The sequence below is a fragment of the Typopeltis vanoorti genome, chromosome 11 (assembly GCF_054136105.1).
Source record: "Typopeltis vanoorti isolate ZY-2024b chromosome 11, IOZ_Tvanoo_1.0, whole genome shotgun sequence".
NCBI lineage: Eukaryota > Metazoa > Arthropoda > Arachnida > Uropygi > Thelyphonidae > Typopeltis > Typopeltis vanoorti.
In genome coordinates, this window is record NC_143559.1 from 82,099,823 (window position 1) to 82,126,012 (window position 26,190).

Below are 26,190 nucleotides of genomic sequence, written 5' to 3' on the forward strand. Positions count from 1 at the left end.
AAATGTACTTGTTTTATACTAGATCTGTTAATGTATTTTTTTATGTGTCTGTTATTTTTTATTTTATTCTTTGCCAATGATATACCTGAAGAAGTTGTATTTCAACGAAACTAGTTGTATCTTAACAATAAATTTGTAATTCTCGGTATAAAGTCATTTAATTTCCTTTTATATATATATATATATATATATATATAGATTTTAAATTACCTTAATTTCTTCCTCCTCTGGGTACTTCTGTAGAGAAACAATATTTTTCAATGCATCATTAAGTTCTAAGATGTCAGACAAATTGCTTACTACAAATCTCATACCACCTGTAGCTGCACTAAGATTTTCCAGATTTTCTGAACCAATCTCACCCATGGCTATGGTGTGTAAGACAACCCTTGATTTTACTAATTTCTCCATAGCCTTGGAAAGGGATATGTCATCCAAATGTTCATCTGAATTTATTACATTGTTACCATTGGCAATTAGAATAACTATACCACCTTCTGAAGAGACATTCTTCTCACTGAGTACCTGTAATATATAAATAGGACACTAACATTTCAATATGACAAATCACTGATTTTGATCATTTTAAAACTGAGCGATAAAAAATGCAACAACTGATAGAAAATGGAAATAATTACTTGTAATTATTTCCATTTTCTATAGTTAAACTAAACTTGACAAGAAATTATATTCTTGTTTAATCCTTTATCCAAGTGTAAGCAGAACAAAGTTTGCATGTGAAGTACCTTCATGACTAGGCTACTTGTATGTAGAGGCTAAAGACTTCACACATTAATGCCTCAGTATCCTATAAATAATGCAAAACACACATTCTTTTCAATGTATAATGCTATGCATTATGGAAAAGGCCACCGCAGACCTGTTTTGAGCTTTACCATTCTACAAAAGATCAGCTCCTGCAAGCTGGCTTACTTTGGACAGACAGGCAGATCAGCAACCATCTGCTTAGAAGAACACAAATCACACATCTACAATCAGAATATGTCAATCTGGCCTTGCAGACTATTTTTGAATACAACCCATAGGATCTCCTGGAAAAAAAACACCATGCTCTACCAGAGTAAATTCGAAAAAGAATCTGTGGCGGCACTAAGAAATCAACCAAATTTAAATAAATACAGTTGCATAAAACTTCTCAAAATATGGAAAACATTAATTGTCAGAGATCCCCCCTTACATTCCAGGCCACCTACAAAACGCCCATAGAAGCTGCACCACCTAAATAGTGACTGAGACGAAATATTGGAAGCATTAAAATCAGTTTTAATCCTTTCTGAGTGCTGTATATATATTCCATTAAGTCTCCAACATGATATACTTTCTAATATTTTCATTTTTAATATAACTATGCCATTGATACCATCGATTCACTCCTCTAATTTTTCTGAGTCCTCATATCTGTTGTCTCTAGTCTTTGATCAAGTGCTTTATTTCTAACCCAACTCTCAGATCTATAACTTAAAACTGGTTTAAACATCATCTTGTATACTGTTAGTTTGGTGTTTTGGCTAAGTTCTCTCTTATTCTATATAAATTTATTCAGTTGACTTCCTACCATACCAGCTTTGCTTATTCTGTTGTCTATTTCCATATTTAATCTGCCATTTTCACTAAAAACTGTGCCTAAATAGCTGAAATATTTTACTTGCTTTATAGGATTTCAATTTAGAATGCAGGTGAAGTTTTCTATGCTCCTGCCTATTTTCATAGTTTGGGTCTTTTTATTGCTGAGTTCATGTCAAATTTGTTATAGCTGTTATTCAATTTAGTTAGAGAATCTTGGAGACTGTACCCAATGTGTTTAGGAATACAATGTCTGCATATTCAAAGAGCTAAGTTTGATATCTCAAATTATAACATCAGATTTAATGCCACTTTCTTTCATAATGTGATCCATATAAATGATGAATAAGAGCGGAGATAGTGTGCAACCTTCTCTTACCTCTGATTTTACATCAAATCGTCTTCCAGTATCAGTATTTCCTTCAATTCTAACTGCTGTCTGACAACTTAAATATAGATTATGCATTGCTCTGTATCATGTTCCATTCACTCCCACATAATTGTGGCGGTTTGAAAAGCTTTTCTCTGGGTACCTTGTCGTATGCCTTTTCCAGATCTACAAAAGTTAAGTACAGATCCTTATCATATTCCCATGATTTCTCAACTATTTGTCTTAAAGTGAAAATCTGATCTGGACAACCTCTATTTGGCCTGAACCCAGCTTGTTCTTCTCCAAGTTTCTCTTCCACAATCTTTCTCAACTTCTTTTCAAGTATGCATGCATAAATCTTACCTGGAACACTTAGTACAGAAATTCCTCTGCAATTCTCATATTCAGCTTTATTCCCTTCTTTGTAGATAGGTACTATGAGAGCTATACATTAATCATTGGAAATTTGACCTTCTGACCAGGTCATCTGAATTATGCAGTATAGTCCCTGCAAAATATGGATCACATTATGAAACTTTTATACCTCTACACTTAAGAATTTCTTTTCGAATATCATCTACTCTAACTGCCTTTCACATTTCAAGTTTTTAACAGCTATTTTCAACCCCAAGTATTGATATGTATTCCTCTTGAAAAGTTTCTGGAATGGTTCTGTCACTGCTTGGTTCATTGAACAGTCTTTCAAAGTAATTAATCCAGACATCTAGTATATCCTTATATTCAGTTTTCATATCACCTTTATCATCTTTTATTCCTTTTAAAGTACTCTTTCCTCCATTTCTAAGCTTCTTCAATAGCCTGCAGAACATTTTGCCACCCTCCTGATATTTATTTTCCATACTCTTATCAAAGTCTTTCCATGACTTTTGTTTAGCTACTTTTACACATAGCTTTTAGGGCATCTACCAACTTATTTGATAGGAATGTTTGGTATGATTATGGAATACTAAGGCAATTAATAAGAATTCATTAGCCTCTACATACATATAGCATGGTCATCAAGATATTTCATGTGCAAACTTTGTTTGCTCACAGTTAGATAAAGGATTAAACAAGAATATAATTTCCTGCCAAGTTCAGTTTAACTATACAAAATGGCAAGTTTAACTTATTATAATCAAGTGAAAAATAACACACACACACACACACACACACACACACACACACACACACACACACACACACACACACACAGTATGTATGTCAGTTATCACTATGTCTTGGTTTTATTGATAATGAGAAAGCATTTGATTCAGTAAAAACTTGTACAATACTTAAAGCATTACAAAACCAACAAGTGGAAGAGCCATACGTCAGGACCACCAAATCAGCATACACCAATGCCACAGCAGCAATTCACTTCAATGGAAACATCTCAACTGTGGAAATACAGAGAGGGGATAAGACAGGGTAAAACAATATCTCAAAAATTATTCACAGCATGCCTAAAAGAAATATTCAAACTTCTAGATTGGGAAAGGAAAGGTCTGAAGATAAACGGAAACTATTTAAACCATTTATGCTTTGCAGATGACATAGTTATCTTTATTTCAACTGCGCATGAATTACAGACCCGTATCCATGAACTTCAAATTGCTAGCAAAACAGCTGGCCTGAGGATAAACCTAAAGAAGGCCCAAGTTATATTCAACAGCTATGCTCAACCAGAAATGATATAAATCAACAATGATGAAATTAAACAAGTAGATCATTACATATACTTAAGACAACAGATATCAATGGAACAAAATATCATAGACAAAATTAAAAGATGCACGATGCTTGGGTGGAAAGCATTTGGAGAACTACATTCAGTATTCACAAGCCAACTACCATTATGCCTGAAAAGAAAAGTTTTTAACCAATGTATTCTTCCTATATTGACATATGGCTGTGAAACATGGACACTAAAGGCAAAGGAAATTCAAAAATTAAGAACACATTTAGTATGGAAAGAAGTATGCTTGGTATCATATCACAAGACTGGATCACAAAAGGAATACATAGATAAGAAAGTAAACCAAACCAAAGTCTCTGACGTCAAAAGAAGAGTGAACCATCTGTAGTGGCAATAGGCTGGACATATTGCTCAAAAATGGACAAAAGTAGTAATGGATTGGATTCCATGAGAGGAAAAACGACCATGATGCAGTCCTAAATCACGGTGGATTGATGATATCATCAGATTTGCAGGAGTGACATGGGAAAGGAGACCCATGGACAGAGTCTTGGAAAGGCCTTCATCCAGCAGTGGATTAACCATGGCTGATGATATTAATACACACACACTTTGTATAGTATCTGTTGGTAGTGCTATAAATATTCTATTGAATATTTACAGCACTAGGCAAGGATTAAAAACTAATTTTAATGCTTCCAATATTTCATCTGTCACTGAGACATCTTCAGGGATTACAAATAACTCTTGTATCACACACACAAAAAAAAGACAACACAATACTAAATGAAATACATGGGTGACTCTAAAGTCCTATATAGGTGGTGTGCCAATATTGGAAGCTTTAAATTAGTTTTTAGTTTTTAATCCTTTCCTAGTGCTGTAAATATTCCATTAAACGAACAACGTGATGTCCTCCTAACACTTAAGCCTTAACACATGGTATCTTGTTTTCTTGTTCCATTTTAACATAAATAAAACACTAAAAAAGTAAACATGTACAGCTGACAGTTAAATTACTTTTGAAGTCTGTAATATAAAATAAGAAGCAAGTTATTCATCAATGTAAAATTCTTACATGAACAGCTTTTTAACTATGGCATTGAAATTCCACAATACATGCTTTCACCTAAATAAGAGGATCATCAAAAACTGTTCATGAATTCAATGCATGTTGGGTGGGTGGGTGGGTGGGTGGGTGGTGGAAAAGGGAGGGGGGTGATATAAAATTAAAGTTATACCACTTTGTGAATTTACTGCATTTTGTTAATCTTGAATTAACATTATTATAAAGTCCCCAAGTAGACATCGCTAGAGATCTGCCTGACATCACCCTCTCAGTAAATGGCATTTCACACACACACATGCACCACTCCTCATGCAAAGAGGAGTTGTGAGTGGGAAATACCCTTTCCACATCAAGTGTCTAACAAGAGGTTTACCTACTGTAGGTGGGTTTATATAAAAAGATATTGTGGGGTAATTCCCTGACTCAGTCTTTTCTCCCTAAGTGGTGGTGAGATGAATAAATAAAGAACAGAGTAATGGATTGGTAAATAAGTGTTAAAAATAAATAAAATAAAGATCACTTACTTTTATGCTTTTATCAAGTACTTTTCCCAAAATATAACCATCAGATCCTTCCTTCATTGGTAGGAAATGGGAAATATTCTCCCTGTCATCATTATCTTCTATTCTTTTCATACTCATAAGCTGATTTGCAGCATGGTCAAAGGTCACTATGGCTATCTCAGCACCAAGTGGAAGCCAGAATCTCAGCAACTTAGTAACTGAATTTTTTATGATAGTCAGGACTTCACCCTATAATCCAAAATGTTTCAAGTGAGTAATAAAAAATACACAGCATATGTTAGATAAATACATTTGAGAATGATAATGGATTAGAAATAAAAGAGGCTAAGAGAATGTGATTGTTATTACTAAGCCCTAAAAACCAGCACTATCAATTACAAAATTTTTTGTAATTGATAATTTATTATGGTAAAATAGATATTCCATTTCACAGAAAAGTACTCTATGAAAATTGTTTAATTTGGAATTACATAAAAAAAAAGCAGTAGCCTGTGTAGCTCAGTGTGGTATTCTCCACGACACTTCATCACCCAAAGGAGGACCTAGGTTCAAATCTAGTCACCGACTAGAGGAACATTTTTCTAAGCCTTTCTTCGACCAGTTCCTGAGTTAGTCGATCTCTGGCACAGGCAAGCGAGTTTCCCACCCCAGAAAATTCCCTCAGGTTTTTAATCCTGTCAACTCAAGAAAATCGACTGTAGAACCAACACTGTCTCAGACAATAAATATAGTGTGTTAGGATAGCACCACTTGCCGGCTACCTCTCTTCACCAGATGCCAGATAGAGTTAGTGATAGTCTCCTTGGGCCAGCTATCACTAACTGACCTGTGGTGGAGATTGAACTACTCCCTCAGTCTCTAAAAGTTTTAGTTTGAAGTGAGTTAAAAGAATAGTTTCAAGTGAGTTTAGTTAAAAGAATAGGCAGGACTGTTTTAGATACTAAAACAGTTCTGCCTATTCCTCGTAAGGGAATCAAAGGCATTAGCAGTTTTTTTTTTGTTTTTTCAATAAAAGAAAAACTTGGTGTTGAATATTATTCATAACTTATTTTAATCGTATTTCTGATATCTTTGAATTATTCAAATTTACCATGTTTGCAGGTTACTTCACAAGGGAAGGAAAAATCTACAAAGACATTAATGGTACTGCTATTGGTTCTCCCCCTCTCTTAAGGTAAAATAGATATTCCATTTCACAGCAAAATAGATATTCCATTTTATTAAGGTAGCTTTTACATGGAACACTGAAAACAAAATATTTACCATAGCTGCTTACAAGCTTCTAGTGTGGTTATGCTTTGTTGATGATTTGTTTGCCATTTGGCCCCATGGACAAGACATGGCATACTCTTTATCACCTACCTAAACAGCCAACATCCCAAAATTCAATTCACAGAAAAAGAATTGAATAACTCTTTGTCTTTACTTGACACATTAGTCGACTGCCTTACATAATCACATCTTCCAGCTCAATAGTATGGTATTCTTTAGAATACCATACTAATGATATAGCTCTTTCCACAGAACTTAAATATCTGCATGATGTTTCTTAGCCAATGGCTACAACTCCTACAAATTAGATAAAATACTGCATGGCCCCATTATTTCTCCCTTCTCTTAACACACTAGAACAAAACATCACTATTTCTATTTCCTATGTCAGAGGTGTCTCAGAGAAGATAGCTAAAATACTAATAAAACATGACCTTCTCACAACATTAAAACCACACTTTCAATGAGCAACTCTGATCTGCTCTCCTCATGATAAACTCCATCTTCTAGTATATGGGATGGCCTCAAAGAGCGGAGAATTGTCACGCTTGTATACTAATCAGAAATAAAATACTTGAGTTTGTAGCACTGAATGAATCAGTATGCTCAAAGATAATTGGTATAAGTGAAACTTGATTGACTGAGTATGATATACTGTCAGGACTTGTTAATGGTATTGAGTATTGTTAATGGTAGCAGAGGAATTATGTCCTTCAAGAGTCCAAGTGGAAAATAGTAGTACGTGTGAAGATTTTGAAGCTGTTTGGTGTGAAGTTGAGATCAGTAGAAAAATATATGCAATAGGATGGTGTTAGAGGCAAGGAAATGTGAAGAGTATTGATTGTGAAATGTTTAGACAAATTAGTTGGACAAGTAAAAGTAAGATGTTCTAATGGGAGATTTTAATTAGAGGAATGTGAATTGGAAAGAAGAGATGGTGTATAGTAAAAGGAGAATGAATCTGTTGAGTTTTGTGGGATAACTATCTAAAGCAGCATGTGACGGAAGCAACAGTTTATCCATGTTAAATTTGGCGATATCCTAACAGGATGTGATTGTGAATGAGGTATCAACACTGCCACCTGTTGGTGAAAGTGATCATGAGATGTTAATTTATTTTCTGGGTTGTAATGAATACCATGAAATGGACTAAATTAGGCACCATCACAGGAAAATAATTAAAATGATTAACTTATTAGCTGATATTTCGCTGATATTATATCGAGCATCTTCAGAGCAAAAGAAGAGTTTAGTACGTGAAACAACAACAATTTGGTATAACAGTAGGACTAGTTTAAAAAAATTGTAACAGACAACACAAGGAACTAAAATTCTAATTAGGCACCATCTATGTTGGAAAAAGAGAAAAAACAAGTATTAATTAGATCTTAAAATGACTGTCTCCCAGATTTTTGGTAAAAATCTCCCAGATTTTTTGTTAAGGCTTAGAGTATGTTTTAAAGCTGCTGTTGACTCCAAAAAGAATCTCTCTGACTTATGACTGCTGTGCACTTTTGTTTTCTTCCATTTGATCCTGAGTGAAGGGGTATCCAAGGCATGGTCTGCTAAACCTGACTTGCCATAACAATAATGCCAGATGTATTTTTTTATCTTCACCAACTGTTCACCAGCAGATATCAACAGTTCCTCCTGTCTATCCATAGTAAGCTAGATCACAAGAACAGGGCACTTCATAAACTCCTGTAAGTGATAAAGAAGATAGTTTGTCCTTAGGTGAAAGAATAAGAGAGTTGCTAATTTGACACATGGTTTAAATTTGGTGCACAGCTGATATTTATTAAGCACTCTAGATTTCTTTTCAGATGTGCCTTGAATGTATGGGATGGACTTTCCCAATGGACTCCCTCCATTGCCTATCACACAAGACCACAGCAAAACTGTGGTCTTGTGTGATAGGCAATGGAGTGAGTCCATTGGGAAAGCAGTGGGTCTCTCCCTCCCCTTTCTCCCCTTGTATGGTTGCATTAATTTGCCAAAGATTTGGGAGAGTTATCTCAAGATAAACTCCTACATAGCTGTAATACTTTTTTTTACAATATTACATGATTCCAAATTAGGATTTAAATCTTTTGTCTGTTACAATTTGAATTGTTTCCCTTATTAATTGTTGAACGACACCTTGCTAAAACATGCCATTTTGTGTTTCAAAGATGCTGGTTTGAAATCCAGCAAAATATAAGCCAGTCAATAAACAATAAACATATTTTTTATAAATTAGTTTGTTGGCATTTGTTAATACTGTTAAAATTGAGCAGTCCACATCCCATGCAACACAGTAATGGAAGATCAAAAGAATAGGTCTAAAAATACTGAAAAGAGAGTGTGTCACCATTTAAGGATAAATGACCTCAATTTTGTTTGCTGGGCTGGTTGGCCGAGTGGTTAGCGTATCCGTTCTCCAGCCAAAAGGCTGCAGGTTCAAATCCAACACCATGGGCATGGATGTTTGAGATTGTCTGTGATTTGGACTCCCTGGAGGTGTTACGTAGTAATAATAATAATAATAATAATAATAATAAAAATAAAATAAGTTATGAATTATACATAAAAGAAAGATCACTGACCTACTGCTGTGATTTCTCACTTCATTGTGGAGTTGAAGGGAGCTAGTAGCTGTAATCATTTAAGATAAATTATTATTATTAAAAAATGTTAGAAAGCAGAGCCTCCATAGATCAGTTGATTTCAGTGATGCCCTTTGCCTGGAAAGACCTGGGTTTGAATACCTGTCTATGATGCAAAGAACCTTTATTAGAGCTCTCTAACTGAGGAGAAGTTAAGTGATCTCATATTGAGATGGTAGGACTTTTTCCCTGTCAGAAATGTTTTTCATCATATAAAACAGGCATACCAGCCAGAAGAACACATGCAATTGACAACCATAATACACTGTGTGTGTAGACAGGATTAACTGCTTTATCAAAGCACTAAAGTTTCCAAGAAGTCAAGTTACTTCCCCATCACAGTCTACTCAGCCTCACACAAAGGAAAATAGAAATGGGGGCTAGAAAGGAAAAGAGACATAAGTGAAAGAATCAGTGGTGGGATAAAGGTTTTTATGGAGGCAGGGGGGGGGGAATATTCACATATCTTCAAACTGCAGTCATTAAAGAATGGAGATTATGAGAATTCCAGCATTCTTTAGTTCAAAATGGACACTAAATGGAGGATATTAAAAAAAAAAAAAAAACTACTGTATTACAGTACAAAATAGTATGGATTTTGAGGATCTTGATTTCTTCATACTGTATTTTAAGTGTTCTCCCACATGGAAAGCAAAGTAGTTGGCCTCCTTACATTTTGAGAATATGGTTCATTGCTTGCTAAGAACTTAGCGGGAAGACTAGAGCAAGTGGATTTTTGTTAGCTACAGTAGTCCCCCTTACCCATGGGTTTGTTTTCCACAGTTTCAGTTACCCATGGTCAACCCCAATCCAAAAATATTAAATGGAAAATTCCAGAAATAAACACTTCATAAGTTTTAAATTGCACACCGTTCTGAGTAGCATGACAAAATCTCGCACCACCTTGCCTGGGATGTGAATCATCCCTTTGTCCAGCATATCCATGCTGTACTGTATATGCTCTCTTCCATTAGTCACTTAGTAACCATCTTGGTTATCAGATTGACTGTTATGGCATTGCAGTGCTTGTGTTCCCTTATTCTGCATTTTATCCTTAGTAACCCTTATTTTAATTAATAATGGTCCCAAAGTGCAAGATTAATGATGCTGGCAATTCTGATATGCCAAAGAGAAGCCACAAAGTGTTTCCTTTAAGTGAAAAAGTGAAAGTTCTTGACTTCATAAGGAAAGAAAAAAAATCTTATACTGAGGTTTCTAATATTCTATTCACATATTTTTTTTATTATAATAGATTGTTATCATTGTTCTATTTTATTATTAGTTATTGTTACTCTCTTACTCTGCTAATTTATAAATTAAACTTTATCATAGGTATATGTATATATAGGTATTTAGACAGTTGAGTTTGGCAAGTGCAAGAAGAACGATTGTTATGGAAGATTTTAACTACAGTAGTATAAATTGGGGAGAGGAAGATGCATGTAACAATAAGGGAATGGAATCTCTAGAATTCTTGAGGGACAAATGTCTTAGGTAACATGTAACAGAGGTTCAAGAGTTTTGGATTTGGTTATAGCATCAGAAGATTTGATAATAACTGAGATGACATCTCTCCCACCAGTTAGAGAGAGAGTGACCATATGGTTTTGACTTGGAAAATGAATAAACATACAGGAGTGTCAAAGAGATGGGAACGTATGTGGAATTATAAGGCAGGTGATTATAATAGTCTAAGACATCAACTTGGGGAAGTTTCATGGAGGGAAGAATTGGAATGCCGGGATATCATTAGTGTGTGAGAAATTGTGAAAGAATATTTGTAGCAGCAATGGTAAGTTGTATACCACGAGTGAAGAAGACACAATTTGGAGTAAAGTGGATGACAAACAATATTAAACAGGAATTGCATGCGAAAAAGAGGCTATGGAAGAGATATGAGGAGACAGGTGAAGTGAAGATGCATGAAGAATATAAGACAGGCCAGAAGAGTGACTAGTATGGTAAGGAAGGCAAAACTGGAATAGAGGAGATTAGCTTTAAGATGCAAAGAAAATCCTAGGGAATTTTTTAGCTATGTGGCCAGTGGGAGGAAAAATGACTGTGGAAGAATGATATCGTGGGATAAAAATGAGAATAGAGTGACTGATGCAGAGAACATAGTGGAATTGTTCAATGAACACTTCAGTGGAGTATTTCATCCTGAAGGAGTCAGTTTTAATACTGCAGGGATAGGGCAGGTTCGAGGTTTATAGGTACAGGAGGAGAGTGTGTTTCAAATACTGAGTACTCTGGATGTCAGTAAAGCTGTGGGACTGGACAGTATTTCAACCATGAGTTTTGAGAGAATGTGCTAGGGAACTGACAGTGCCTTTGACCTGGCTTTTCAATGAAGTTCTGGCTGTTCTGGCTAACCCTTTATGCAATGGCACTATCTTACTTTCCTTCCATTCTATGGGCACCTTCAGGAAAGGAGCCCATAGAATGGAAGGAAGGTAAGATAGTGCCATTGCATAAAGGGGTAGCAGACTGGAAGTGTCTAATTATGGGCCAGTTTGTGTGTTCAGTAGTTGTTAAGATCTTGGAGAAAGTAGTGAGGGACCGTATACAATATTGGGCAGATGAAGGTAATGTTATCTGTGAGGTCAACATGAATTTGTGAATGGGGTGCTCTTGTTTTAGCAATATGCTAGCCTTTTATAATAAAGTTACAAGAGCATTAGATGAGGGAAAGGCATATGCTGCCATTTTCTTAGAGTTAACGAAGGCATTTGACAGGGTGCCACATGATAAGCTGATATTTAAGTTGCAGCACATGGGTCTGGATGTCAGATTGGTCAACTGGATTCAGGATTGGCTGTCCAATAGGTATCAGAGAGTTGTGTATGGTGGGGCAGTTTCAAGGAGGCAGAGGGTTGCAATTGGGGTCCCACAGGGCTCAGTACTGAGACCTATATTGTTTAACCTTTATATCAGTGACATTGTCAGTGGATTGTAAGGGGAAATTCAGTTGTTTGTGGATGATGTAAAGCTGGAAAGGATTATTAGTAATAGTGCAGATGCGGTAGCCCTGCAAGAGGTTTTGAATAAGCTAGATAGATGGACAAATGAATGGGGTATTGGTTTAATGCAGCAAAGTGTAAGGTCTTGATATTTGGGACACATCGACGGGATGCTGCATACTCTATTGGAGGAAGTAGGGGAGACAAGAGATCTGGGTTGATGATTGATAGAAACCTGAAATTTAGGGAACATATTGCAAAGGTGGTGAAGGTAACACAGAGGATTGCTGCAATAATGAGGACACTGACCTGCAGAGATAAAAGGGTTATCATTCCGTTGTATAAGACTGATCAGACCATCCTTTGACTATTGTTCTCAGATTTGGTCCCCAGGATTTGAAGGGGATAAATTAACTGTGGAAAGGGTACAAAGGCAGATAACAAAGACAGTTTCAGGACTGTACAATGTTAGTTATGAGGATTGGCTGAGAGAATGTGGACTGCAGTTTGGTAGATAGGAGGAGAGGTGATATGATTGTTACTTTTAAACTGTTGAAATGTGGTTACAGGGTTGACACTGGGCAGTTCTTTCGCTTGGTGGAACAGCGGGAAGGAGTGATGACAAGGGGGCATTCTTGTAAAGTTACAAAAGGAGGCTGTGAGCAAGAGAGTGAGGAGTGGTTTATTTTCATGGAGGGTGGTTGAACCATGGAATGCATTGCCTGATGGAGTGGTGAGAGTGAGAATGGTCAATGAGTTTAAGGAGTGGTATGATAGACTTTGTGTTTCTTAGGGGAGGGATCTCCCCTCAATGGGTCTTGATAGACTGTGTTTCTTAGGAAGGACCTCCCACGACGAGTCTTTTGACTCCATGGAGGCTTGGATGATAATAATAATAATAATGTATGTATGTATAGGAAAACATAGAATATATATAGTTCAATACTATCTGCGGTTTCAGTATCCACTGAGGGCTTTGGAACATATTCCCTACAGATAAGGGGGGGTACTGCACTTATTTCAAATAATGTAGTTTTTGACACTCATTTATTTTCAATTACATATACATTTGTTTTGTTTGATTTAGGGACTTTAATTTTTGGAATTCTAATGAACAGGGAGACCACATTTGCTAAGGTGCTCAAAGGATCTACCATAGAAACACTTTTGAGTAGACCCTATGTAAACTACTATACAGCATCTGGCATCTCACTTGTGAGGAATTCTGTTAGAGCCGTGCACATATGTTTTATCTATTGTGATAATTTGTCAATTTATGAGCAAGGTGCCAGGATGGCTGTGAAGAAATTTAAGTATCATATTTGTGAAATGTACTCTTAAGAGGTGTACTTTGATGAGCAGGGAAACAAACATGTTATTATTCCTCTTTATTGAGCCTTGATAAGACCCCCCATCTTGACATTGAAGAGGATCCAGAGGCAAGTGATCAAGATGGTAGCAGATCTATGGAAAGAACCTTACAAGAACAGATTGAAGATTTGTAAGTTACAGAAACTGGTTGACAATCGGAAAAGAGGTGATATGATTGAGCCATACAAATTACTGAAGGGTTTTTACAAGATTAATTCAGAAGAAATTTATCATAACAGGTATGGTAGTGAGAGAACAAGAGGCCATCCTTGGAAACTGAGTAAGAGTATAATTAGCAAGGGTGCATTAGAACTAGGGCTTTTGCTTGAAGAGTGTTGAATGAGTAGAATAGGTTGGCAGAGTCTGTTGTGGATCCCATAAGTGTGAATGAGTTCAAAACAAAGTATGATAGATACTGTGCAAATGTTGAATAGTGTTTGACATGATGTTTAGAGCCTCCCTCAATGAGTCTATGAACTCCATGGAGTGGCCCATGATAACAATAATAATTTTCTCAGAACTTTAGTATCTAGGGTATTCAAGTCTATGATAAATTGTTTTCTAACAAAGCATAGATCAACAAGTTAAAACTGGTAAACAGTTAGTTTCGTGCTTTAACTAATTTCACTTGGAATAAAATTATTCAGTCAGCTCTCGGGTATATCCTTTGCTTATTCTGTTAATTTCCATATTTAATTTCTCATCTTCACTAAAAATTTCACGAACACAGCTGAAATGTTTTTTTTTTTCAATAGGCTCTCCCAATTCAAGTTGCTGCTGAGGTTTTCAGATTTCTGCTTAAAATTCATGGTTGTCTTTTTTATTGCCAATTTTTATACTAAATTTGTTATTCAATTTAGTTTTGGAAGTCAGCAGGTTTTCTTAATTCTTAAAGCAGGTTTAATGCTACTTTCCTTCATAATATTATTCATATACAGAATGAATATTGTTATTATATGGATATCTATATGGAGTCAAAAGACTCATGTAGGAGACCAAAGCTAACCATAATTCACACAGTACCTATCATTTTTTTTTTTTTTTTTTAAATAACGAAACCTGTGGCGCGTTCATAATTAGAAGAAACACACGTATAAACCACAGTGAAAATTATTTAATTGTAAATATTAACAATTAAATAATTTTCACTGTGGTTTATACGTGTGTTTCTTCTAATTAGTACCTATCATATCTCTCCTTAACTCATTCACCACCAAGGCCACTCGCAACTGCCTCTGGCAATCCATTCCACTCATTCACCATTTTAATAACTAGTCTACAAACCCATTACTAACCACACTCTTACACAAATTGCAAGGATAGCCTCACCCCCACCTCATCATGTATTGAAAAATTTCTTTCCTTTTGTTAGTTATCAATCTTATAGAATTCCTTTTAGTAACTTATAAGATTCTATCACATCCCTTCCTTTCTACTTGTCAACTAGACTTCGCAATACCCACATGTCTTGAACTATCCTCATAAGGAGCATTACACAGTCCTCTCAGCAATTTGTTCACTTGTTCTGAATCATCTCCACCACCCTCTTGATCCCTAAGAAATTGAAGTGACGAAATTTCTTAGGGATCAACTCTGATTTGACTTCATCTTGACTGCATAGCAGTCAAGATGAAGCCAAATCAGAGCCTTATAAAGAGGGATACTAACCTTCCTTTCTTTACTTTGTTCTTCAACATCCAAGTAATCCATGGAACTACTTTGAAAATTTTGCAACATGTGTGAAATATGTGCAATAACAGTACAGAGAGATATTTGACGCCTCATTTTTTTTTTTAAACTAAGTGCAAGCTCTCTTCCTATATCTCCTTCAGTTCTAACTACTGACTTACAACTCAAATGTAGATTAATGTATTCTTTGACATAATGGTTAATACATGTAATTATAGTGCATTTTGAACAGTTTTTCTTTGCACTATTCCTATGCATTTTCGAGATCTATAAAATTTTAATACAGATACTTGTTATATTTCAATGATTATTGTTGTCGTTCGGGAACCTCCATGGAGTACAAAAACTAATTGTAGGAGACCCAAACTATTATCCACCACAATCTATCATACCTCAACTTGAACCCATTAACAGACATTACACTCATTCACAACTCTTTAAGCAAAAAAAAAAAAAAAACCTTGTCCTCACACCCATACTAACCACATATTTAACTTCCAGCAATGACCCCTTGTTCTGGACCCTCTAGCTAAGTGTGCTGAAACATTTCCCCTACATCAATCCTATAAAATCCTTTAAGCAACTTACATGTTTCTATCATATCTCCTCGTTTTCCCCACTCAACCAACTAATGCAATCCACGCACCCTCAATCTATCTTCATAGGGAACATTCCACAGAGCACTCACCATCTTGGTTGCTTGCCTCTGAATCTTCTCCACCACTTCCTCATTCCCAAGAAACCCAGGAGACTAGACCGGAGCACAGTAATTCAGGTGTGGATATATCAGAGTCTTATAAAGAGGACTAATAATTTCTTTATCTCTATTTGTTAACATGTTTTTCGATAGCCAAGTAAACTTATGGCTACCTTAGCAATATGTCCTCTAAACTTTAACTCTGTCTTCTACCACCACCCCTAAATCTATAGCTTCATCTATTCCCTGGAGTACAGTTCCATCAATGCGATACACAACTTGTAATCTACTTATCACAAAATGCATAACTTTACATTTCTCCACATTAAACTGATACACATTATCTTTTGCCCATACTGACAGTCTATTTAAATTGTCCTGCTAGCTCTCCATATCACTATAACTATAACTCCACCTAATTTTGCATCATCACCAAACAATGAATATCTTTTTTTCAGGTTATTTCCTATATCATTAATATGTACATAAAATAGCAATGGTCTTAGTACTAAACCTTGCAGCACACCATTGGTCACCTGTTATTGCCTCGATTCTGTACTTCCATATACAACTTCTTGAACAATTCCATGTGGTATTCTCTCAAATGGCCCTACAAAATCCAGCTGAATCAACGTGTAGCCATTTCCTTTATCCAACTCACCTGTTACTCTATTATAAAAGTTAATAAATTACTAAGGTATGCATACCCTTCAGAATGGCATGTTGACCCTCATGCAGCATCATATTTTTAGCCATTCATATTTGAATTCACTTTATTAGAAATTTTTCCAATACTTCTACCCCACACCTGAGATACTAGTTGGTCTATAATTTGCTATTGCAGTCTCCCTTATGCAAAGGAATTATTTTGCCCTCTTTCCACTCCCTTGGAACTTTACCAGAACTTAGACTTAAATTAAGGACTCTAGTCAAAAAGCATTACCAGTTCCCTTTCACATTCTTGCCTAACCCTAGCTGATATCCCATCTAATCCAACAGATATATTTATATTGAGATTCTGCAATATCCTAAAAACCTCAAATTCATCCACCTCTGTTCCCACATTAGTGTCTGTCAAATATGTTAAACCAGTAGCTGCACTTGAATGATATACTCTTGTAAAGTGGTCACTCAGTAATTCAACTATTTTATTTGCTTCTGTCACCTCATGAGCTTCACTCATTAAGGTTAATTTTTCATAGCCCATTCTTCCTTTTACTTGCCACGTAACGAAAGAACTCTTTGGGATTTCCTTTGGCCTGCTCAGCTAGATTCCTCTCATAATTCTATTTTGCCTTTCTTGCTATGCTGGTGACCTTTCCTGCCTGAGCCTTGTACTGTTCATGAGTTTGCTCATTACCTTTTTAATTATATACCTTCCAAGCATTTTCTTCTGCAGCTCATACTGAATAATATCACTCATCCATTTAATCCCTACCTGATTAATCCTCTTTACATATGCAATTTAATATTGCTTCCTCTAGATCAGCACTGCCCAAACTGTGGGCCGCGGCCACCTTGGGGGCTGTGAAATAATGAAATCAAATTTAAAATGTTTTAAGACTAAGTAGATTTTTTTATTTTAAAAGAAACGTATTTAACTTTTATTTCTTTTTTGTTATTTTTTATATTTTAATGAAAAAATTCACACATTTGTTGGTTCACAAACTTTGCTTCCTGCGTATTTCGGCGCTTAATGAATATTAGTAAATATTGCTTATTCATATGTTTCATTTCAAAGCAGTGGTTAATTGTATTTACTTCGAATGATCTCCAAGGAAGCTCCAAATCTCCCTGTCATCACGCGTTCGTAATCAGGGACTGTTGATATCGACTTTATATACATATTAAAACTTGTTTTATATTATCATTGTCATCCGAGCTAGTTTTCTGTTACCAATAAAAGTTTCGCATATACTTCACACATGAAAAAAATCTTAAACAAGTTCATGTGGGGAGATAGTAACTTGCTTGCAGTGGTAAACAACACGCCCTCCCTAACAGCCACTATACTGCAGATGCAATAAAAACAAGTACTTTTATTATGCCAGTGAATAAGGTATGAGGAGTCTGTGTAATATATTTCTCAACAAATAGTGCAATTAGAGACAACTGGGATAAAAACACACTAATTAACGAATCACATGTCCCCTCATACAGAAACTATGCTGTGTAGACTGAAACAAAACCATATGTTGCATGGGCAATCACAGTATCTAACTAAAAACTATTGTTATTAATTAGATGTGTGTGTGCGAGTTTGATTTCCCAAGGCAGCAATAAAATTCAACTGAACGTGTTAAAATTCGTAAAAAGTGTTAAAACTAAGTAATATATATATATATATATATATATATATATATATATATAAATAATGAATGCTATGGCAGTTTCACGTATGGAATTCGGTTGAAGAGAGTTATCATTTCAACTCAATTGTCAGCTATGCTTTTATCTTTCGGTTGCGCGATCTTTTGTTAATACCACACCAATCACATGCACATTTTAATAACCTGCCTTTGCTGTCTGTTTTGCGTTAGGCTTAATTACCGTAAAGGGAGAAAAGTCACAAAAGAGAAAAATGTTCCTAGTGCGGGGATTCCCTTATTCAGGTAATATTCACTAATTTCATGTTATTAGTCTGTGGTGTGCCAGTATAGGTAAGTGGTGATATTATTTGATCTATTCTACGTTAAAAAATTTAACCCTGAGATGGATAAGTGGCTGATAAAAAAATATAAAAAAAAATTCCCACTAACAATCAGAAGAAGCAGAAACATACTCAAAAAAAAAAAAAAGACAGTATTTCATATTTTACCAGAACAGCCCGCATCGTCTTCAGAACCAAATGGTAAGAGGCAAAAAATGTAATATATGCATTTGATTTTTGCAATATTCACTGTGTATGTTTTGTATTGAATATAAATACAATAAATATTATAATAATATATCTCTCTATTACGATTTTTTTTCGAGGGAGCCGTGAATTATTTTAATTTTTGCAAAGGGGGCCCTGACATTCAGAAGTTTGGGAAACACTACTCTAGATAACCCTTAACTATCTCCCATGCACTACTAACATCCTTACTCTGCAATGTTTAATGCCATAATGCAGATTTAAGTTTCTTCCCAAGTTTGTCATAATCACTTGCCTTGTAGTTCCACATATACCCCTTCATGTCAGAATATTCCTCATATTTTACAATATCCAAAGACATGCTCCCATGGTCACTTTCACAAATCGAGGCAATGCGGTCACCTTGGTTATGGATATCTCTTCTGATCCTGTGACTAGGTCTAATACTCTCACACCTCTAGTAACCTCCATCACACGTTGCATAAATTAATTATCACTTAGTGGGCGTAAAAATTCCATTAGAGACTAAATTCTGCACTTGGTCAGTCTCACACTCACTTACCTAATGGGTGCTTTCACACAAATTCACCTGCTTACACTCTAATTGCTTAAGTTATTCTGAATTTGCACTTCAGCATGATCAGTGGACAAAGCTCTCCCTCCCTCACTCTCTCCAGACACCTAAAACCATTTATATGCAGTCCATCAAGCATTATACAGATGCTTTCCATCAAAAACAGACAACAGATCTACAAATCCTACATCATTTTTATTGCACAACCTGCATAGAGATTCATTAGCTACCAATATCCTTCTCCTCAGTTTGCTTCTATCATATGATTTGATTTCTTAATTATTTGTCTTAAATTGAAAGCTGATCCTCACAATCATTTGGCCTGAACAAAGCTGGTTCTTTTCTATTCTTCTCCAAGTTTTATCTTCTATAATTTTTCTTAGCCACTTCAAGTGCACCTGCCTAAATTTAACTTGCTAAGAAAACTTCAAATACACTTTCTACTTTTCCATGACTGCCTCTAATTTTCTGTGTCCAACCACAGAGTTCTGATTTTTCTATTGCTGCTTCACCACATGCTTTCCTGGTTCAATCATCCTTTTTTTTTTTTAAATTTTTTAAAGAGAATTCTGACATTCAATTTTATTTCACTTAATTCTCTCTACACTGTCAGATGTCTACTCCAATTGTTCAGCATTTGATCCTCTGAGCAGTCTGAATTATGCAACAAAACCACTTTTATTCCTCCATAGCTGAACATTTATGGGTTAAAAACATATCCAGTTGCCTTTTCTCATTTCAGGTTTTCAATGGCTTTTTTCTACATCAAGTTGATATGCACTTCTGATTGCATTCCTCTTGAAATACCTTCTCCCACTATTTCTGTCACTGATTGTTTCATTTAGCAATCTTTCAAAGTAATTATTTCAGACATCCAGAACAATAACATCTACCCTCAATTTTCATTTCCTTTATCATCTGCTTTTAAATGCACTTGTTCCTCCTTTTCTAAGCTTTTTAATAGTTTCCAGAACATACTGCTACCTTCCCATGTTTATCTTTTACGTTCTTACCAAAAAGTCTTCTGGCTTCTTTAGCTACTTTGCACATTTTCAAATGTACATTTGCACATGCATACTCACTTGCTAAGGACTTTCAATATGCTTTCTACTTTTTGGTGACTGTTTTTAAACTTCCTGACTCCAACCATGGGAGGTTCAAATTTTTCTATCCTAGCAGATAACTTTGCTACTTCTCTCTGGCTGAATCAGCCAATGTTTTATTAAGTCTGCCACAGTCTCATGGTTTGGTTCTTATTTTCAAATGCCTTTATTTTTTCTTTAATATTTGAGTATACAATTCACCTGACAATTCCTCTTTCTTTTTGAAAACTTTCTTGCACACTTTTCAACATAGTATTCAATTTTATCCTGCTCAAAACTAAATGGCAATCTCCTGTATTTCAAATCCCCACATAATCTTATGTTGTGTAAAGCACAAGGATACTGCTATGAACAATATTTAAATAAAGAAATAAATAAACAGCAATTAAATGTCTACTCAAAACTTGAGTTTCAATTAAGAGCTATTGAAAAACCTTTCACAACTCTGGTCTCTGCTTTCTATTAAAATAAGAAAAGAAATAATGGCACTGTCAGTAGATGAAATTAAAAGTAAAGATGATCTATTAATCTGAGTCTATGATTTCACTGTGTTTTTTCCTATTCCCCCCCACCGTATCCATTTTATTATTATTATTATTATTATTAAACAAGACCTCATGGAGTCAAAGACTCATCTAGGAGGTCCTTTTATCTCACACACATCTCATCATACCGGGTCTTAAACACATTCAAACTCCTTGCAGACACCACACTCTCAGGCAAGGCATTCCAATCATTCACAACTCTGCACGAAAAAAACCTGCCTCTCACTCCCCTACTCACACCCTCTTTATACAGTTTCCAGGGATGACCTCTGATTCTCCCCTGATCTCCCACTATTCGCTGTAGAACTTCTCCACCATTGATCCTATAGCAACCCCTTACCAACTTGTAGGTCTCTATCATATCTCCCCTCTTCCTTCTCTCCACTAGTCTCTGCAAATTACATCTTTTCAATCTTTCCTCATACTCGACATTCCAGAGGTCAGAAACTACCTTAGTCAGTCGCCTTTGGACCCTTTCCAACATCTCTTCATCCTTCTGAAAACCAGGTGACCAAATCTGAGCACAATAGTCCATGTGTGGCCTAATCAAAGCCTTATACAATGGAACAAGAATCTCCCTACTTCTACACGTCAGTGTCCTCCTCATCATTCCCAGAAGTCTTTGTGTTGTCTTCACAATTTTGGCGATGTGACCCCTAAATTTTAGATCCTTATCCACTATCACTCCCAGATCTCTTATTTCCTCTACTTCCAACAATATATTCTTACCAAGCATAAATTCTGCATCCCATCTTTGTTTTCCAAATTTTAAAACCTTACATTTTGCAACATTGAACTCACATCCCCATTTGCTTGCCCAATCAATCAATTTATTCAAGTCTTCTTGCAAGGCCACAACATCTTCACTACTCTTTATGGTTCGTCCCAACTTTGCATCATCTGCAAACAACTGAATATCTCCATCCAAATCTTCGCCAATATCATTAATATACAAGTTAAATAGTAATGGCCCTAAAACAGATCCCTGAGGCACTCCACTAGTGACTTTCCTTTTCCTGGATATTGCACCCCCATACACAACTTGTTGATACCTATCAGATAGCCAGTCTCCAATCCAATGCACTAATCTAATATCCAACCCCATCTGCTCTAGTTTGACTGTAAACTTATCATGAGGCACTCTATCAAAAGCTTTTGCAAAATCCAAGTATATTACTGTGTATCCTTCTCCTCTGTCCAAGAAAGCAGTCACTTTATTGTAATAAGTAAGTAGATTACTAAAACACGACCTCCCTTTAGCAAATCCATGCTGTCCATCAAAGATTATACCATTGTTGTCAACCCAACTCTGGATTCTAGTTCTCACAAGCTTCTCCAACAACTTAACCACAACACCCGACACACAGATAGGCCTATAGTTTGATGCTTGAGTTCGATCACCTCCTTTATGAAGTGGCACAATCTTGCCCTCCTTCCACTCTTTAGGGACTTGACCAAGTGCAAGACTCGTATTAAAAAAATATGTCAAGGCAGGTGTCAACTCTCTGGCACATTCCTTCAGAATACGCGGTGATATATTATCAAGTCCCACAGCCTTATTTACATCTAGTTTACTCAACTCCCCAAACACCTCTTGCTCACTTACAGTCAGTCTCTCCTCCCCATCATCAACTGCTCTTAATCTCTCCATGAAGTCACATTCACAAGATTGAAAGATCTTTATGAACTGCTCATTAAGTATCTCCACCACACATTCTGCAACAGCTGTCTTTATACCATTTCCTCCAATCAATGTCATCCTTCCATAATCATTCTTTCTTTTGCTGGCTACATATCGAAAGAACTCCCTAGGATTCTTTTTAGCTTCATTAGCTAACTGCTGTTCATACCTCTCTTTAGCTACTCTCACCAACCAAGTCACTCTCCTTGCCTGGTCTTTGTAGAACTCATGAAATTGGTTACTTCCACTTCTCTTATGCTGCCTCCACAATGCCCTTTTTCTCTGTATTGCATGCTTAATCTCTTTATTCATCCATCTCACACCTAACTTATTTAACCTTCTCACCCGTGGTATACATTTAGACATTGCATCCACTAAATATTTTTTGAAAATCCCCCAAGCTGCATTGATCTCTTTTCCAGCTAACTCCTCATTCCATGCTACACCTGCAAGCTGTCTCCTGAGCTCTTCATAATCACCCCCCTTGTAGTTCCACATATACCCTTTTTTCACAGGGGTCCTTGCACTGCTGGCAACCACCCAAGTAATCACCTCATGGTCACTTTCACCAATTGGTGGATGATTTGATACCTCATTGATACTTACATCCTCCGATGAGATGACCAAATCCAAGACCCTTAATCCTCTTGTGCCCTCTGTTACATACTGTCTGAGGTAGTTATCCCTCAAAAACTCAAGAAACTCATTTTCTTTACTTCCAGTTGCTATCTCTTCATTCCAGTCTATATTGCCATAATTAAAATCACCCATAATGATCACCCTTTTCTTATTTGCTTGGCTTATTTGACTATACATTTCACTATCACCACCATCCACATTACCAGGTCTATAACAACATCCCACCAAGTATTTGATTCTATTCACCTCTATCTCACACCATGAAATTACTCCTAACCCCCATCATTCATTATAATCTCAGTCTGAAGATCTTGCACATGAAAAAAGCACAATATCCCCTCCTTCACATTCTGACTCCTTTTATTGACAGTTTTTTTCTCTTTACTTTCAAAAATTACTAAGAGTTTCCTTATGCACCAGACACTGGTGAGTGATCATTGCAATTACATACAAAAGAAACTAAATCCCATATTTTGGCAGACTGCAACAGCACTATTATCATAATTTAGTTTCTAGAATACTTCTGGCCTGAAAGGACTTACTTCTATGAATTATTGTATCATTTATATATTTTTCACACACACGATCATTAGGCAATTCATGAAAGTAGATTACAAACAAGACAAATTACATTCAAAAATCAACACCAAGAATTCCTAGATTTTTTTTTCTTTTTCAAGGCTAGCGATAATTCAAAAATTAATCTGGGACACTTTGAAATGTGTTATATTCTTCATGAAACCTTAAGTAAGATGTGGAAAGAATATGTAATATGGAAGGACCAGCACCATCTGGGAGGAAATTGGCAGGTCAGCAAAATGCAGATACCAATGGCTTCATTTTCTTGGTGAAAGACAAGCACCCTCACACTAAGGTTGTGAAATATCATGGAAAAAGTATTATCATTTTCGCATTCATTTATATAATCCTTAGTCCACTCACTGTGCTAATGAGCTTAGGTCTATTTTTTGGCAGATGGGATTATCATAAAAAAAATTTGGAGAGTGTACTTAATTATTAGGTCATAATATAATCATAGCTGCATAAATCCACAAGAATTCCAAATAGAAGTTTCACCAGTTCTTCACAGGTGCTTAAATGGATTTGAATCTGTGGATAAATTTGGCTAGTTCTGACATTATGAGGTCAGGCCAGCCTCCAACTTGCACAAAGACCTAAAGTGAATGAACAAACTCTATAAAACTGATATTCAGTACATCATTTCATTCTTTGATCTGCTGAAACAATTTCTGTAAGCTAACGGGAGTAATTCTTTTCATAATATTTCCTGAAACATCACTGACACTAACCATATTCACAAGACAGACTCATGGTCTTTTGTGAAGTTGAATAGCAAAGGGGATTAAGGACTTATAGTACACTGGAGGCATGGATTGGGTGGGAAATATTATTCAGGCCTCCATGGATTCAAAAGATTCATCATGGGAGGTCCTTTCTAAGAAACACAAGTCTATCCAGACTCATCACTGACAATGTCATTGATATAAAGGTTAAACAATATAGGTCCCAGTACTGAGTCCTACGGAACCCTACTTATAACCTTCTGCCTCTTTGATATTGCCACACCATACACAACTCTCTGATACCTATCGGACAGCCAACCCTGAATCCAGTTGCACCAATCTGACATCCAGACCCATGTGCTGCAATTTGAATATCAGCTTATCATGTGGCACCCTTTCAAATGCCTTTGCTAAGTCTAGGAAAATGGCAGTATATGCCTTTCCCTCATCTAATGCTCTTGTAACTTTATTATAAAAGGCTAGCATAGAAATGATCTGAGAGGAACAGTTCATTTGTTTGCGGATGATGCGAAGTTGGGTAGGGCAATAGTGAATGCAGATGACGTCAAAATTTTGCAGAATGATTTGGATAGATTGGAGGTCTGGGCTAAGGAGAATGGATGTCAGTTTAATGTGGCAAAATGTAAGGTTATGCATTTTGGGGTGAAAAGATTGGCGGCAGTTTACTGCATTGGTGGAACCGTGCTCCAGGAAATTGATGAGGCACGAGATTTAGGAGTGTTGGTAGATAAGGAATTGAAATTTAGGGGACACATTGCAAAAGTGACCAAAACAGCTCATCAAATCACTTGGTTGCTGAAGAATATGTTGACAAGCAGAGACAAGCAGGTTATTGTTCCTCTGTATCGAGCCTTGATAAGACCCCATCTAGACTACTGTGCTCAGATTTGGTCACCTAGGTTTCTTCTTGATGGGGAGGAGGTGGAGAGGATCCAGAGGCGAGTGACCAAGATGATAGCAGGTCTGTGGAATGAACCGTATGAGAACAGGTTGAGGATTTGTGGGTTGCAAAAATTGGTTGATAGGCGGAAAAGGGGAGATATGATTGAGACATTCAAATTACTGAAGGGTTTCTATAAAATTAATTCAGAAGATATTTTTGAGAACAGGGCTGGTTGTGGGAGGACTAGGGGACATCCATGGAAACTGGGCAAAAGTGAGTGTGGTTAGTAAAGGTGTTAGAGCTGGGTTCTTTACTTTTAGAGTAGTGAATGAGTGGAATGCACTCCCCGAGTCTGTGGTGGATGCCGTGACAGTGAATGAGTTTAAGGCGAGGTATGATAGATACTGTATGAATGTCAAATAGTTGTGATGAATATGATTTGGGGCCTCCCTCGATGAGTCTAATGACTCCCTGGAGTTGCCCGTAATAATAGTAATAGTAATATTGCTAAAACAAGAGCATATTGCTAAAACTGACTCATACAGATAACATTATCCTCATCTGCCCAATGCTGTATACAGTCCCTCACTACTTTCTCCAAGATCTTACCAACTACTGATGGCACACAAACTGGCCTATAATTAAACACTTCCAGTCTGCTACCGCCCTTATGCAAAGGCACAATCTTACCTTCCTTCCATTC

General features: G+C 36.2%; 1 protein-coding gene across 3 annotated transcripts in view; it reads right to left on the reverse strand.

Moving 5' to 3' along the window:
* LOC150101798 (calcium-activated chloride channel regulator 1-like) overlaps nt 1–26,190 on the reverse strand; it is a 146,083-nt gene that overhangs the window by 92,120 nt on the left and 27,773 nt on the right. For all 3 annotated transcript variants that reach the window (XM_090400349.1, XM_090400348.1, XM_090400350.1), the window contains exons 8-9: nt 5,247–5,474; nt 211–525 (exon numbers count right to left, since the gene is read on the reverse strand). In XM_090400349.1, coding sequence (XP_090256475.1) covers nt 211–525; nt 5,247–5,474 — 543 coding nt within the window. The remainder of the gene's footprint in view (nt 1–210; nt 526–5,246; nt 5,475–26,190) is intronic.